Source organism: Schizophyllum commune (assembly GCF_000143185.2).
Source record: "Schizophyllum commune H4-8 unplaced genomic scaffold SCHCOscaffold_7, whole genome shotgun sequence".
Classification (NCBI taxonomy): Eukaryota; Fungi; Basidiomycota; class Agaricomycetes; order Agaricales; family Schizophyllaceae; genus Schizophyllum; species Schizophyllum commune.
This window is the reverse complement of record NW_026089544.1, coordinates 220,728-234,758: the sequence shown is the minus strand read 5'-3', so window position 1 is coordinate 234,758 and position 14,031 is coordinate 220,728. Positions and strand designations below refer to the sequence as shown.

The window sequence follows — 14,031 nt, the reverse complement described above, 5'->3', positions numbered from 1 at the left end:
CCGACCTCTCAGTGGTCACCGGATCCTCCCGCCAGAGAGTGCACGAGAGTACCCTCTCTGACGTTTGGACGCTTGGGAGGTGTTGTGACGGCCGGAGGCCACTCTGGGAGGCCGAAGGGGTGGGGGTTTTGGAAGAGAAAAGGTGGCGAAGGGCCGGCCTATATATGCGACGATCACGTGCAACCGGCGATCAACCAGAGGTCGCGCGTGGCATCTGGAGCGCCGCCTTTGTTCTCTTTCATTCATGTCGGCGTGTGACGAGCTTTGTTCCGTGGTATCATTCTATCTGTTGATGCTTGTGACTGTGTCTGTAAGCGGTCCTCTGCAATAAAGCGACCGTGCTCGTCTTCACCCGCCCCTTCAAATCCCTCCAGAACGCCACCCTCCATGACTCGACGCTGGAAGCCAAAGCGCAGGCGTGATGCGCAGACGATCGACTCTGAGACTGTCGAAGTGCGCACTATGTGGCGCGACATTCTCCCTATGGAGCTGTGGCAGATCGTGTTCTCCTTCTGCTTGCCGACGACGCTTTTTGCAGTCCGCGATACATGCCGCCTCTTTCGGGAGATCGTGGACCGCAACAATGGCAAGCTACTAGCTCACGCACCTCTTCTTCTCAGGCGTCCGCCCCCTGACCCTCGCTGGTGGCTGCGTATTGTGAAGCATCGCGGCCAAGCTAAAGTCATGCGCGACTTCTTCGGCGTCAAGGACCCTTGGGCACCGGGCATGTACGGGAGCGCAATCTACACGAACATGTTGTTCCGTTCCGGTCGATGTGCCGTAAGTTATCTCTGCTCTTGTGCGAGACTTCAAGTATGGACAACACAACCTGTCTTCCAGATATGCAACATCTGGACGGCGGGACCCCCAGAGTGGATCCACAGTCCAATATATCTTTGTTCGGTATGCCACTTTCCTGGGTGCTTCAGCGTGCGCTGACGGACTTACAGAAGAACTGCAAAATTATGTTCTTCCGGTACATCTTTCGTGACTCTTTGAGGTCAGGCTGACGAATCCTCTACAGGACGGAAGTGGTATACATTCAGCCTAGGTTCAATTACCTTCCAGCCAGATCGGCAACGCCCCGAATCGACCGGCATATTATACCGTGGCTTCCGATGGTCAGATTGCCTACAGCAAGCGTAGGAACCGACGCGGTCCTCGTCCGAGACCTGGCCGCTGCGAAGGAAGAATACGTAGCCGAGGTTCTCGCAGCGCCTTCGCACGATGAGCGAAAGAAGCGTCGGGAAAAGCTTTTCAAGGTAAGTCGATAAAACTCCTTTTGGACGGGGAGGATCTGCAACCAGCGCTAAGAAATACGCGGTCCGCTGCCACTGGTCGCGCGCGCTCTACATGGTGCGTCGCCAACTCAGATACTAACGTGTTCGACTCGACTAACGCCCTCCATAGATCCAGGCCTACATCGATATCTGGAAGAGCTCGATGCACGTGCATATGCGGAAGCTCAAGGCCCACAACGTTTACCAGTACGCTTCGGTTTCTCTGATATCGTAGCAGTAGCTCACGAGAAAAAGGTTGCGCAAGCTAGCAGCAAGACGAGGCATCCCGACCGCCCGCGCGCTGCGCAATGCCACTATCCGGCGCCGCTTGCGAGCACATAGTCATGACGACCGCAAGCTGTCGCGCTCCACTCTCGTCAAAGCCGGCTTGGCGACCGCGAAGAGCAAGAAACGCATGTGCAGCCACTGTGGTGTCTCTGTCAAGCAGAGCCTGTACGACTGGCATGTGAAGCAAAGGTGCGTGGGCGTTGCCACACGTCCACAGCCGATGCACTGACGGAGGCGACTAACCAGGCACCCCGAGCAGCTCCCTCAAAGTCGGCTCAACTTCAAGACGGGGAAAGCGGAGTATCGATGCGATTTATGTGAGGACCCGCCGATGAGGTGGTTCACGGCCGGCGCTTTAGGGAGCCATGAGTACTACAAGTAGGTCCTGTTGCGTGTGACGTCTTCGCTCGCTGATATCGACGTTTCAGCCATGGGATACGACGATGCAAAGGACACGAATGGAGGGGCATCGATAGGTAAATCCTGTAACTCACGACTGAGCGATGCGCGCAAGCGAGTATAGCAGCTGTTGCGCGACTTCGACAACGAAAGTTTATATGAGTGATTGGGTCGTGATACCATGGGAGAAATCGGCGTGCCGCATAACTCTGCGCCACGAAATTACCCGTGGCGTCGCCAGATGTATGAGATGGAATATCGGAACAGTTCGCGCGGTCACAGCAATGTGACCAAAATGAACCGTCACGACACGTGCACTGATGTGATCATCACGAACGGGCCATGCGAATTTCCAGGTCGACTTCGACCATCATGCAGCTCGCCCGCGCGCCTTCAGCGGCGAAATAGCAGTTCTGGAATGACATTGGATGGCGCGCCTCTCGTTCATCGCACATCAAATTCAATGCTCGTCTCGCTCGGATTTCCGAGCGTACCGCGGCCCGATCCCAGATAAGGCCGTCGTACCGACGTACGGCTCCCTCGACGCGGACAACCCACCTCACGGCGTGGACTACGGCCCCTATACTGCTGCCTTCATGTCACTGATGAGCCGCTCAATGCCCTCCACAACTGCGACGTGCTACCGCCTGATCAAACGTCGCGCGCGAGTCGGCCGTGCAGTCGAGCAGGTTGTTCTTGAACTATTGGCTGGCCTTCGTACGGAGTCGGACAACGGGTTGGGCGTCGCCGCTCGAGATGGTCGGGGTAAGTAAACGAGGTTTGTATCGCTTCTAGGTTGCTTCAGAGCCGTGGGGTGCATACGAGGCTGTAGGTTATCATGCAGCCCAACGTCGCCGACTTGACCGTTCAGTAGTATCACGAAGGATTTCCTCGACGCGAGCCCCGAAACCCTGTATGGTTCATCTGCTTCCAACGCGACAAATCAGTACCATCGTGTATCGGGTGCTTCGCCAGGCTCATCGGTGCGGCTCCTGAGTGGACTCGGGCCCGGGCTTCGTTCGACGAGTATCTTTGAGGGATGCTCGGACCTTCGCGCCACACGCTCCTGGGGCTAGCTGGCGGTGCGATGACCATTCATTTTGCAGCTGCGCAGGTCGACTTTCCTTGTTGTCAGCCATCGGTCTATTGTTTGGAGACGTGGGGTACCAGCAACGGTCAGTGCTGGGAGTCACGTTCGAAGACAAGACAAGGTGCGAGGCGGTGCTGCTTAAGCAGGTCATGTTTGTGACTCGAAGGTCCAATCGTAGCGCGTGCCATACCAGAGTTCCAGATTCGTATTGTTTATGACCAGCGCTGACAAGGATGACCAGGGCGCCTACCATTCAAGACCAACCTGTGAGCCGTACATAAGAACTCATCTGTAAGCTGTCGCACGTCGTTACGATTCCTCCATCTCCGACTATGACTGACGCTGAAGCACCGCCCGCGAAGGTTCCGCGCACCCAGCCGCCCTCCCCGCTCGTCGCTGACGTGGCCCATAAATCCAAAGAATCTGCGGCAGCGTCAGCTGCTCGGCAGTTCAGCGACGAGACATGGGCAGAGATCATGTTGCACTGCTCGATCTTCGACCTGTTCAGCCTTCGCGATACCTGCCGCCTCTTCCGGACGATGATCGACAGGAATATGCTTGAGGAAGCTCTCGTGGACGCCGGAATGAGCCGCATATTCCCGCCTAGAGAGGAAGAAAGAGAGTATCTTCCGGTGAGCCTACGCGACCGGATCTGCTACATGAAGATGCTTTGCGCGGGGGCGTGTTCGGTGAGCCTGTCAAGCCTCTAACCTAGGCCCTTCGCTCATGTAGTGCAACCAGGTCTGCGGCACATGGTCAGCGCTACCTCCAGCCTCGAGCGACCTGAGGATACGCTTGTGCGGCAGTGTGCGTCGCTGCGTGCCACATCTTACTTCTCTGACGCTGACACGACAATTTGCAGACGGAATGTTCCTCTTATATGTTCTCGTACGTCCCTGATTCACTTTTGTAGACGAAGAAGCTCATTCTCGATCAGCGAGCACATGTCGCGGGGCTGGAGACTCTGCCGTATGCCTGGTACGGACTTCACCTACTACGACGACGTTGTCGAATTCGTGTTGCCCCCTGCAGCCGAAATGTGGCAGCCACATATGCTGATGGACCTTGGGTGCTACGTTGGTAACTGGCACTATGCCGTTTTCCGAGACATCGACGGCAGCACCAACTGCAGATCCCTTTTGAAGGCCCGTCTGAAGGCGAAGGAAGAATTAGACAGTATCGGCTGGAAAGGGGGAGTACATAGCGACATCGTCGAGGATAGCAAAGACAAGGAAGGAGCTAAGCGTCTTGCAGCCGTATGTGCAATTCCCTTGACCGTGAACTTCACTAATACGGCTCTGCCTCCAGGTATACACAAGCCGCCAAAGACGTCATGAGATCACGAGTTGGGTGAGTGGGTTCCTCTTCGTATATGCCAGTTGCTTCTGACGGACGGATACATCGATGGCAATAGCTTTATTGCATCCTTCTCCTCTGGAGGGTGAGAAATGAGGAAAAGTGCACGAAAGTCCGCCAGGACAATCTCCGAACGTACGTTTCCTGCTTTTTCTACCCGCTGATACACTGATGCAGCAATATAGGATTGAAGCTAGCGCCAAATTCATGAACCAGCCGCACTGCCTCAACCACCCCGTCATCCAGCGCGCTTTGGAAGCGCATGCGCGCGATGTGTCTACCATCCTCCCGCCGGCGGCGAGGAGTCTTTTCCCGCTTCCGGATATACCAGTGACGCCCTGGAGTCCGAACGGTCACAGTTCTTCGCAGGAATCGGTGCTTCGTCAGGCGGAGTTTACTCTTGGAGGATCAGGCGCAGCTGCGCAACCCTCACCTGAGTGCAGACGTGAGCCTGCGTCCCGCGCTACCGGCGCCAGCCACGAATCCAGCACCGGTGCGCACATTGCCGCCCTCGGCCGGTCAAGAACGTCAGTTCCCAAACCTGCTCAAGCCACGCCTCGCCCCTTGTACGTTTGCCTGTTTATTGAGCCGGTCCAAATACATATTTACATTGTTGATTTATAGAGGGCCCGCTAGTACAACGAACACAATCTTGTGGAGTTGCACGCTGTGTGCAGGGCGCGCATGCTTCGATAAACAAATGCTTTTGCTAGAGCACAAAAGAGACGTGTGAGTTTGTCTAACATCTATGCTGACGATGTATCGCGACTGACCCACGTATAGGCACTCATTACCTTTCCCATAACGCTTGTGCGAGGTCGTCATCAAATATTCCCGTGTTTCTCGAGAGGCCTCGAGAAAGAGAACAATGGAAAGCGTTTGTGATCAGATCATCCATGCACGTGTCCGGGCCCTATATATTGTGGCAATGGTGTCGCCCTCGCTCTTCTGAAACCCCCATCCCCTCTTCCTCCCAGGGTGGCTCCCGGCCGTCGTGATGCCTCCCAAGCGTCCAATCGTCGGAGAGCACGCACTCGTGTACTCTCTGGCGTGAGGATCCGGTGACCACTGAGGGATAGATTGTCGGAAAGCCACCCTGGATTACCGTCGCCGCGCGCTCGTCTTCGACCTGCGCCGAGGTTGAGGGAGGCGGTGAGGTGCCGAGCTCGCGCTGTTGCCTGGTCCTCCCCCGCCAGAAGGCAGCGTTGATGCCAAGCATGTGAGGTCATTTAAAGGTGTTCTCCCGTAGGGCTTGTCCAACCTCGATCATTGCGTGTCTTGCGGGCGCGTCGCAGGCTAGCCCTCGGTCTTCGCGCCGAGGGAGGTCTGATGACCACGTCGGGTATCTCATCGCTGGGTCTGCCTCCGGCAGCTTTGTTGCGTCGCCACACACCAGAGGGTCGATTCCCCCTGGGACGCGCAATTTTTGGGACCTCATGCATGCCCTCGGCTTGCGTTGTAGCATTCGATACTTTAGATACTGTATGTAGTCAGTAATGAGTTCACGACTCCAGCAATACGGGACCCGCAGGCCACCCTCGCGACAACAAACGCGTTACCAGGACAATGCCTCGGCGCCTATGTAGTCATGCACGCGAGAACAAAGGAAACGGCAAATTGGGAATATCTCCGAAGCACGTGCCCCGGCCTACATAACGCGGCGCCTTCGCCACTCTTTCTCTTCTCCACCCCCCACCCCTCCGACCTCCCAGACTGGTCCCTCGGCAGCCGATGCACCTCCCAAGGTTTAGAGCGGCAGAAGGTGCATTCGTGCGCTTTCTGTCGGGTCGGAGCCGATGCTCTGAGAGGTTGACTGTCGAGGGGCCACCTGGATCCCGTCACACTGCGCTCGTTTTCGACCTGCGCCGAGGCCGGAGGAGGCGATGAGATGCTGTGCTCGCGCTGCTGCTTGGTTGTCCCCGGGTGCTGGGTACCCTCGGGTCCCCACGCCGGCGGATGGTCCCCCGCCTCGCAGCAGCGTTGATGCCGGGTTTGAGAAGTCATAAGGTGTTCTCCCGTAGGGCTTTGTCTCGCCTGGCGTTCTCGCTCCTCGCGGGCGAGCCGCAGGCCTCCCCTTCGTTCCTCGAGGGCTCGTGGTCCTCGAGTCGAAGGCATCCTGCAGTGCCACGCCGGGCATCTCATCGTTGGGGCTGCCTTCGGCAGCTTCGTCGCGTCGCCACACACCAGGGGGCCGATTCCCCCTGGGACGCGCAATTTTTGGGATTCAAGCATGCTTTCGGCAGTGCACTATTAGTAGTCGTCAACTCTAGTAAGGGTATATTGTTGATAATGCAGCTACAACTCAGTCTTCCGGTACTCGAAAGCTGCCCTCGCGAGAACTTGATATAGGCAGACCAATTCGGCGTCTCATCGCGTCAGAACAAAAGGAGCGACAAATTAGGGTCTGAATTATCTCCGGATCACGTGCCCCGCCCCATATAACGCGGCTCCTCTGCCACCCTCTCTCTTCCCAAACCCCCACCCTCCGACCTCCCCAAGTGGTTGTTCGTTCGGCCGATACACCTCCCAAGGATCGGGGCGAAGCCTGGCATGCTCACGCGTGCCGCCGTCGTCTAAATCCGACGTGCTGAGAGGTTGACTGGCGAGTGGCTACTTGGATTCACGTCACCACAGCGCAGGTCTTCGACCGCGCTCGAGGCCGGAGGAGGCAGTGGATGCCGTGCTCGCGCTGTTGCTTGACTGCTGCTGGCTCATACGCCGGTGGGCGGTCCCCGACTTGCCACAGCGTTGATGCCGACTATGTAAAGCCATAAGCTGTTCTCCCCCAGGGTCTCGTTCGAGCTGGCGTTTACGTTGAATCGCGGGCGAGCCACAGGGTTATCCTTCGGTCTTCGCATCGAAGGACGCCTGCTGGCCACGCCGGGTATTCCACCGCTGGGTCTGCCTTCGACAGAACCAACGCGTCGCCACACACCAGGGGGCCGACTCCCTCTGGGGCGCGTAATTTTTGGGACCCATATGCGTATTTGCATGGCTTGTAGGGATAAGCACGTACACAATTAGCTGTAGATGTTGCCTGTCAGTAGGGACGATTGTGGCATTCGCTTCGAACGACCGACGTCGCGCTGCTTTACGGCCGATGATTTTCGTAGCGCGAACGCACTGCCCTTCGCGATCGTCAAAAGCAAGGTCAGCGGAACCGAACCGACTAACTGGCGACCCTGCTTCGAGCAACAATCGAATCGCCACCACGGTTACACCGTGCTTGAAGAAACAGTCGGCGAAAAAGCCACCAGTGATGGACGCGCATCCGAGAGCTCAAACTGCAGCCAAACGCACCGAGAGGTTCATACATACGCATCAACCTCACAACGTGCGATACGCAGTCACACAGCCAATGTGTCTTCCTTTTGCGTGGGTGCCTAATTGCATTGCGGCATGCATAGTACATATGGGCATGTGTCGAGGGAGGGTCATATGCGGGTAACAAAGGGGGGACAAGACCGAGGCGTGGGTAGGCGCGACGTTTACTTGCCAGCCGGCTTCGCCTTCAAGACCTTCTTGACGATCTTCGCCTCCTCGATGAGGAACGCGCGGACGATGCTGAGGGGTAGGATGATCAGCGGGCGATGTTTGTGAACGAGGACGGGCAGACGCACCGGTTCCGCACGCAGTCGCTGCACCGCGAGCCACCGTACGCGCGCTGCACGGACTTGATGCGCTTCGAGACGGTCGCGTATTGCCGGGGACGCAATGCCGGGATCTATCGAACGTCGTGTGAGGGAAAGCTCCTAAGGGATCAACGCAGAACACGTACGCCCTGGAGGGGGAGGCCGCAGTCACCGCACTTGGGGACGGTCGCCGGCTTTTGAATGTAGTGCACGACGAGCTTGCCGCCCGGCGTCTTCACCACCCGCCGGCGGTTGGAGGTCGTGTTGTACGGCTGGCGCTTGCGGAGAGTGACGCGTTGGGCCATGGCTAATCTGGAAGACGCGTTCAGAGGCGATTCGTGATGCAAGGAGTGGTTTTGGTGGTATGGAGGTAGCGCGCGAAGGATGAGGATGTGAGGAACTAGGTGCGCATGGAGGCAGGATCGAGGGTGGTTCGTATGCTTTTCATTTCGTGCTTTCTCGCCATGCAGAGAGAAAGATACACACCTAGATGGAAGAAGGTCAGTACAGAGAACGCGGGGACAGCAGGACGGTGTCGCTTACCTTGCTGCTCGTCGTCGGGGCCGTTGATCAGATTACCTTAGACCGAAAAGGAAAGCGATCAGTGAACGGTGGCTGAGCACGTGACAAGGCCAGCTGCAAAGTGAACCGGCATTCCCCGACCGCCGGCGTTTGCCGGATTTTCCTGACGCTTGCCATCACTGAGTCCTGCTGCCTATTCTCCGCAGGTCGAGCAGGTGCGCCAAGAGGCCCGCAAGCCGTCTTGAGAGTCAATGGAGATATTTCTGCGAACTAGAATTAGTGAACACTACGCCGTTCTGAACCTAATTTTGACATTTCCCTCCTATTTTCGACCAGCGCGCTACTTCGCAAAATTACAAGGACAGTGTCGCTCAAGCAGGTGTCCATCACCGGGTCTAGTGTCTTCATTTCTGCGATAGTCTAGGTATGTGCTTGATCAAGAAGAACCAACTTTTTAATCGCCCAGCATATGGAGCGCCCTTGCTACTGTCACTTGCCGCTGTTCCACTGAGAACGGGTCCGCAACTTTCAAGAACCCGCTGGCCGTGCCTCTTCGCTCCAGTCTTCCTCTCGGCACTGGGTCTCTGCCGTGCCTCGACATGTCGTGGCAAGGACAGGATCTCCCGCGCGCTTGACCCGCTACCCGCTCCGCTGACGAATACAATGTTTGACTGTATTCGAACCCCGCAAGGCTATGTTTGCATCCTCCGAGTCGTGGTCCTGCCCGTAAACGACCTTTGCGCGCGCGCTACCTACTTCTCCCGCCTTCCGGAGATGGTGGGCATGCATCGACTCAAAACAGACTTTGCCGGGCGCAAGGTCCGCGATGGCTTCGGCTTGAACTTTGTCTGTGGTCATCTGTCCGTTCAATACCGTCCTTCAAGACTATATAACCGATGACGCCGCGTCTTTGTATCGTCTAAGTTATGTTCGATAGGCGAGCCTTCAGGACCATGGACGTCCCGACACTTCAACTTTTCCATCCCCTCTCGAAGGGAGCCGTTCGCACCAACCAATATATGTCCTTACAAGTCATGGCGAACTTATTCTTTGACGGTGCGTCGCCTATACGCTCTTTGCGACCCAAACGCTCATTATGATCCAGGAATCCAGATCACACTCTCCACCGCTACACTTGTCGCCTTGGCGTAAGTGTACAAGACGAGTACTTCCATCCGTGAGAGCTGACAAAACACCCCCAGGCGTAATCCAGGGAAGAAGCGCTTGCTCCGTATGGCAGTTATCGCCGTCATGTTCGCGCTACTGGTCGACTCCGCCATAACCATCCTCGTCTTCGTCGTCAAGTTACACGTGACCTTATCCACCAACCACCACCACCTCACGGTCGAAGGTCTTACGGGGCTGAAGATCGTTGGCGACCTAATGAGGAAGACAGTGGTCCGTCCCTGGCAATTCGTCGTCACTGTGTTTTCGTCGACTTTCGTCTCCTAGCTCTTCATCTGCGACATCATTGTCGTCTGGCGGGCGTGGATAATGTACCCCGAGAGTTGCAAGGTCAGGATCTTGCTTGTTGTGTGTACACTGGGCTGTCTTGGTATGTCCTCGACCAAGAGATCTTGATCTAGAGAGCGTGCTCATCCGAGACCTTTTACAGGCGGTCTCGCAGTGCACTCGGTCTTCATCGACGGTCCTGACCGGATATATCGCCCATCTGTGGCCGCGCTCGTACCGGTCTGCACGCTGCTCACCAACATCGTCGCCACCGCGTTAGTTTCCAGAAGACTGTGGTACGCCTTTCCTCACACCGAGTCCTAATACACCTGCCGATCTTGACGGTGTCCTCCAGGACCTACAGGCGAAATATATCGCGCGTGCTTCGAGCCGGAAAGGGCGCGAGCAAGATCGACATGGTGCTCACTCTACTCGTTGAGTCCAGCGCGGTGTATTGCATAGCATGGGTGTGCATGGCTCACCTCAACTCTTACATCGCGTGGTTATTGAGGTGCACGCAGGGTCCGCTCGCCTTCGTCGTCTTCATGAATGGCAAAGACAAGAACGCCGTCACCGTCTATTCAATCATTGGCACCAGTTATCCGTACCTCGCTGTACGTCTTCGCTCGCCCACTGCTTCTGATTTGGCTAGTTTTGAGACTAAGTACCGTGCCAGGGCATATACATTACCTTTGTCATCCTCGCGCTTGAGCGGCTGAAGAACTCGGAGGTCTCCATCGACCTCTCCGCGCTCGTTTCGCATGACCTGCGCTGCACGTCGCCTAGGAGCGTGGACAGCGAGAGTCCGGGAGCGCACGAGCAGACAGGGTTGCTTGCTGCGCCCAGTATACGTAGCCGTCCAGACGTGGACTGTTCGTGCGACGTCGAGTACGGGTGCGAGTCTCCTTGGGGAGAGGAACACGTCGTATACTGACCTAAAGCTACATACAAACCTATGATACATGGACATACGGTAGACATTGGTACGGAGCTTGCGTGACTACAACAAAGGATTCATCGGACGCCCTTACGCCACGGGGCGCTTCGCACGCACGAAACGTCGGTGGCGAGCATAGACCGAGGGCGCGGCAGAGGCACCCGACGCATCTGCCCCTGAAGCCTCAGCGCCCGACGCCCCAGCGCCTGACGCCTCGGCGCTCGACGGCCCAGCACCCGCCGCACTCGCCGACGTCATGATCGGCGCCGGTGCCGCATCCGTGAAGACGCTCGCTGGCCCCGAGATGATGGGCGGCGTCGTGCTCGCGATGGGGAGGTTGGCTAAGGAGGCGGCGGAGGATGGGTTGGGTGGATAGGAGCCCGACGCAGCGGGGGACGACGAAGACGACGCTGAGGCGCTGCTAGGGGCTGTCGAGGCGCTTGCGCCAATAGAAGAGCCCGTGCCAGTGGAGGAACCCGCGCCGGCTGCAGGGCCAGACTCGGGCGCGAAGGTGGCGCCCGAGGCAGATACTGAAGCGGCATTGGCATGACCCGACGATGCAGCGGACGCTGCACTACCCAATGACGATGACACGGTCGACGCTGAAGTTGAGGATACATCGCCTCTGGACGACGAGGCAGTCGTGCTGCTCGGTGAGAGTGTGGGTGCGCCGCTTGAGGGCGCTGCTGCACTGCTCAAGGCCGAAGTCGATGCACCCGCGGGGGAGGAAGACGACGCGCTCGTCGAGTTCCCCACCCTAGAGTACGGCTCATACCCCGGGAGCGCGTCGAGCGTGCCCACAACTACAAAGGCGGGTATCAGCATCCTACCCGAGCTTATGTGCGCCGAAGCAGCGAAACTACGAAGTAGCACTCACCCTGCTCCTCCACCGCACTCGAGATATAGCACCGCTCCCCATCCGCCTTCTTCTCGAACACCTCGCAGCAGTCGTACGCGCCGAAGTTATCCGTCATGCACTGGCAGGTGTCGATCGCGGTCTGCAGGACGTCGGGCTCCCAGGCGTAGATGTAGTCTGAGAGGCCGTAGGATTAGTTCAAGAGTCGGGCGCGAGATACGCACGAAGCGATGCTAAGCAAGGTCGAAGGAATGGATCACTCACCAGCATGGTACGAGTACCCCGTCGTGTCCCCGTTCGACAGTACGTACGGCTGCGAGGAGTTCATCGCCTGGTCCCGAATCTTGTCCCAGTCCATCGTGTACCAGGAGACCTGAGTCGCGATGCGTGAGCACCCACGTTATACCAGTGATGGAACGATAACTTACCTCCATAAACACCCTTGGCACCGTCACGTTGAACTTCGGGTCGTCGCACGTCCCCTTGTCCGATCCGCCCGACGGATACGCCATGTGCGACTTGTGGTCCTCGGAGTCGGTGTTCTGCCCGTCCCAGCAGCTGGGGAAGTTCTAGGGGAGGGGCATCAGCAATCGTCATCATCGAGTAGCGGCTCAGGCAAAGGCGAGCGGCTGGTTTCGCGTGGCCGCGCGAGTGTCGAACCGCGACTCCAACCTCACAACCATCAGACCGCACCCAGAACTCACAATCTGCGCCCTAATCCCCGCCGGACAGCTCACGGGCGGCAACCCGTTATAGTCCTCCATCGGCTGCTCGTCGAATTGGAGGCACTTGTACGAGATAGCGCGTTGGGACACGGAGCTGTTGTCGAAGGTGCGCAGGTTCTCGTCGCCGGCGATCATGCGGAACTGGGTAGGGTAGGGAGTGTCAGTGCATTTGTATGGGCAGAAAGTGAGGAGGGTTAGGGAGAAGGGAGGAGGAAAGAGAGGGAAAGGGTGGAGGAATGGGAGTCATCGAGGGGAGGACAAGGGGAACGCGGAATGTGGGAAGGGAGGAGATGGGAGGGGTGAGAGCGAACGGATAAGGAGAGGACACGCACGCCATCAGGAAACGCCTTGACGCCTGCGTCGTTGTCATAAAGGTAGTACACCGTCGAAGCGGCGTCGAGGCTGGTGTAGCTGCCGTTGGACCATCTGCAAGAGCCTGGGTTAGAGAATGGTGTCGGTCCGATGACGGCACGAGACACGTACTGGAAGTACAGGTGCTGCGGCAGCAGATCAGCCAACGCGCTTGAGATGAGTATGTCGGACTCACCGGAAACCAGTAGTTCGACTTGTCCTGCGCGATCGGCATGGACGTGCACTCGCTGTCGCGCAGCGCGGAGATGTTCGTGTCGAGCCCGAAGTTGCTGCCACCCATGACTGCGCGCGTTCAGCTACGGAAAATTCATGGCGTCGAGTGGTAAGCTTACTAGTGTGGACATGATTGGAGACATTCCCGGGGTACATGATCTATTGCATGGTTAGCATGGACTTCAACAGGAACAAAAGAGCAAGACAGCGTACCGGGTCCACACGCTCTGTGGCAATGTAGTTTTCTAGCAGAGGTGTTGGCAAAGACCTCACCCCTTACGCGAGCCGGCCACTTACGGACGCCCATGAGAAAAAAGCCCTTCGCCACTGGGGCGAGGGCGGAGAGCGCAAGCGCCGTCGTGAACGTGGGCATCTCGTCGATTCGTCAAAAGAAGGAGTGAAAATATTGCAAGGTCAGTAGAGCAAGCTCTTGTCGTGTCGTGTCGTATCGATAGTATGTGAGCCAGGCCGACCAGCGGACCGCGGACGAGGAAAAGAAAGTCGAGGGACCGGGAGCACGGTGGGGGTCGGGAACGGAGGCAAGGGCGATAAGGGGCGCAAACTTCTCACTCTCCGTCTTATATACAGTATGACATGCACCCTCTTTTGTATGATGAGCGCCCGCATGGTCCTTTCATCCCAAAGCCCATTGTTCCAATTCGGGCATGCCTTGAGGTTTGTTGATCGAGGGTCGTGTCGTTGTTCGACCGATAAGGCCGTGACGCGCTCTCGACGTCACTATCAAGCTTATCGTCCGTGCATGGCTGCAGGAGTACTAGGTGTATGTTAACATATGCTTCGAAACTCGGAAAACATAGCCCTCCTTGAAGGCCAGCAAGACGAAGACGGAGGAGGAAGGAAGCAAAATGGGTAACGTGGGAATGACAGCGGGAACAATTGTTTGACACG

At 57.3% G+C, this 14,031-nt stretch overlaps 9 protein-coding genes across 9 annotated transcripts; 4 read left to right on the top strand and 5 right to left on the bottom strand.

The window, feature by feature from the left end:
- Positions 1-387: 387 nt before the first annotated feature.
- SCHCODRAFT_01190080 (uncharacterized protein) lies at positions 388-2,740 on the top strand (the record flags this gene model as incomplete). Its single annotated transcript, XM_003031084.2, has 8 exons — positions 388-780; positions 841-903; positions 951-976; positions 1,025-1,262; positions 1,411-1,487; positions 1,536-1,757; positions 1,815-1,885; positions 2,478-2,740. 8 exons carry the CDS (start codon positions 388-390, stop codon positions 2,738-2,740), a joined length of 1,353 nt encoding a protein of 450 aa, XP_003031130.1.
- A 156-nt stretch (positions 2,741-2,896) lies between these two features.
- Positions 2,897-3,445, top strand: SCHCODRAFT_02307122 (uncharacterized protein). The gene is made up of 3 exons (XM_050342322.1): positions 2,897-3,178; positions 3,236-3,348; positions 3,420-3,445. Exons 1-2 carry the CDS (start codon positions 3,007-3,009, stop codon positions 3,283-3,285), a joined length of 222 nt encoding a protein of 73 aa, XP_050199459.1. The 5' UTR covers positions 2,897-3,006; the 3' UTR covers positions 3,286-3,348; positions 3,420-3,445.
- Positions 3,227-5,272, top strand: SCHCODRAFT_02307200 (uncharacterized protein). The gene is made up of 9 exons (XM_050342323.1): positions 3,227-3,746; positions 3,799-3,864; positions 3,920-3,945; positions 3,995-4,313; positions 4,366-4,407; positions 4,472-4,548; positions 4,599-4,979; positions 5,038-5,142; positions 5,197-5,272. The coding sequence occupies exons 1-9, from the start codon at positions 3,390-3,392 to the stop codon at positions 5,216-5,218; spliced, it is 1,395 nt and encodes a 464-aa protein (XP_050199458.1). The 5' UTR covers positions 3,227-3,389; the 3' UTR covers positions 5,219-5,272.
- Positions 5,273-5,303: 31 nt separating this feature from the next.
- On the bottom strand, positions 5,304-5,642 carry SCHCODRAFT_02506481 (uncharacterized protein; the record flags this gene model as incomplete). The annotated part of the gene is made up of 1 exon (XM_050343176.1): positions 5,304-5,642. One exon carries the CDS (start codon positions 5,640-5,642, stop codon positions 5,304-5,306), a length of 339 nt encoding a protein of 112 aa, XP_050199457.1.
- Positions 5,643-6,160: 518 nt separating this feature from the next.
- On the bottom strand, positions 6,161-6,550 carry SCHCODRAFT_02668406 (uncharacterized protein; the record flags this gene model as incomplete). Its single annotated transcript, XM_003031484.2, has 1 exon — positions 6,161-6,550. The coding sequence occupies one exon, from the start codon at positions 6,548-6,550 to the stop codon at positions 6,161-6,163; it is 390 nt and encodes a 129-aa protein (XP_003031530.1).
- Positions 6,551-7,232: 682 nt separating this feature from the next.
- On the bottom strand, positions 7,233-7,385 carry SCHCODRAFT_02457780 (uncharacterized protein; the record flags this gene model as incomplete). The annotated part of the gene is made up of 1 exon (XM_050342586.1): positions 7,233-7,385. A coding segment is annotated over one exon (153 nt), but the record flags the coding sequence as incomplete, so codon positions are not given.
- Positions 7,386-7,772: 387 nt separating this feature from the next.
- On the bottom strand, positions 7,773-8,606 carry SCHCODRAFT_02627771 (ribosomal protein L34e). The gene is made up of 4 exons (XM_050345428.1): positions 8,589-8,606; positions 8,192-8,531; positions 8,034-8,137; positions 7,773-7,977 (listed from the first exon to the last, which is right to left on the bottom strand). The coding sequence occupies exons 2-4, from the start codon at positions 8,348-8,350 to the stop codon at positions 7,902-7,904; spliced, it is 339 nt and encodes a 112-aa protein (XP_050199455.1). The 5' UTR covers positions 8,351-8,531; positions 8,589-8,606; the 3' UTR covers positions 7,773-7,901.
- A 624-nt stretch (positions 8,607-9,230) lies between these two features.
- Positions 9,231-10,993, top strand: SCHCODRAFT_02580081 (uncharacterized protein; the record flags this gene model as incomplete). Its single annotated transcript, XM_003031086.3, has 8 exons — positions 9,231-9,427; positions 9,505-9,623; positions 9,673-9,715; positions 9,770-9,965; positions 10,020-10,122; positions 10,183-10,315; positions 10,375-10,633; positions 10,696-10,993. The coding sequence occupies 8 exons, from the start codon at positions 9,231-9,233 to the stop codon at positions 10,951-10,953; spliced, it is 1,308 nt and encodes a 435-aa protein (XP_003031132.1). The 3' UTR covers positions 10,954-10,993.
- Positions 10,907-13,974, bottom strand: SCHCODRAFT_02627754 (uncharacterized protein). The gene is made up of 12 exons (XM_003031486.2): positions 13,946-13,974; positions 13,420-13,897; positions 13,336-13,367; positions 13,242-13,281; positions 13,085-13,191; positions 13,021-13,034; positions 12,870-12,963; positions 12,517-12,678; positions 12,241-12,381; positions 12,077-12,185; positions 11,834-11,989; positions 10,907-11,759 (listed from the first exon to the last, which is right to left on the bottom strand). Exons 2-12 carry the CDS (start codon positions 13,493-13,495, stop codon positions 11,047-11,049), a joined length of 1,644 nt encoding a protein of 547 aa, XP_003031532.1. The 5' UTR covers positions 13,496-13,897; positions 13,946-13,974; the 3' UTR covers positions 10,907-11,046.
- Positions 13,975-14,031: the final 57 nt, after the last annotated feature.

Coding starts and splice junctions, on each gene's coding strand:
- SCHCODRAFT_02307122 (XM_050342322.1), top strand. CDS start 3,007: ATGCTCGGACCTTCGCGCCACACGCTCCTGGGGCTAGCTGGCGGTGCG. Junction 3,179..3,235: donor ACGTTCGAAGACAAGACAAG/GTGCGAGGCGGT, acceptor GTCCAATCGTAG/CGCGTGCCATACCAGAGTTC.
- SCHCODRAFT_02307200 (XM_050342323.1), top strand. CDS start 3,390: ATGACTGACGCTGAAGCACCGCCCGCGAAGGTTCCGCGCACCCAGCCG. Junction 4,314..4,365: donor GAGCTAAGCGTCTTGCAGCC/GTATGTGCAATT, acceptor CTCTGCCTCCAG/GTATACACAAGCCGCCAAAG. Junction 4,980..5,037: donor CAAGCCACGCCTCGCCCCTT/GTACGTTTGCCT, acceptor GTTGATTTATAG/AGGGCCCGCTAGTACAACGA.
- SCHCODRAFT_02627771 (XM_050345428.1), bottom strand. CDS start 8,350: ATGGCCCAACGCGTCACTCTCCGCAAGCGCCAGCCGTACAACACGACC. Junction 8,138..8,191: donor GCGGCCTCCCCCTCCAGGGC/GTACGTGTTCTG, acceptor GACGTTCGATAG/ATCCCGGCATTGCGTCCCCG. Junction 7,978..8,033: donor AGCGACTGCGTGCGGAACCG/GTGCGTCTGCCC, acceptor CCTACCCCTCAG/CATCGTCCGCGCGTTCCTCA.
- SCHCODRAFT_02627754 (XM_003031486.2), bottom strand. CDS start 13,495: ATGCCCACGTTCACGACGGCGCTTGCGCTCTCCGCCCTCGCCCCAGTG. Junction 13,192..13,241: donor CTCCAATCATGTCCACACTA/GTAAGCTTACCA, acceptor GAACGCGCGCAG/TCATGGGTGGCAGCAACTTC. Junction 11,990..12,076: donor GGGGTACTCGTACCATGCTG/GTGAGTGATCCA, acceptor ACGGCCTCTCAG/ACTACATCTACGCCTGGGAG.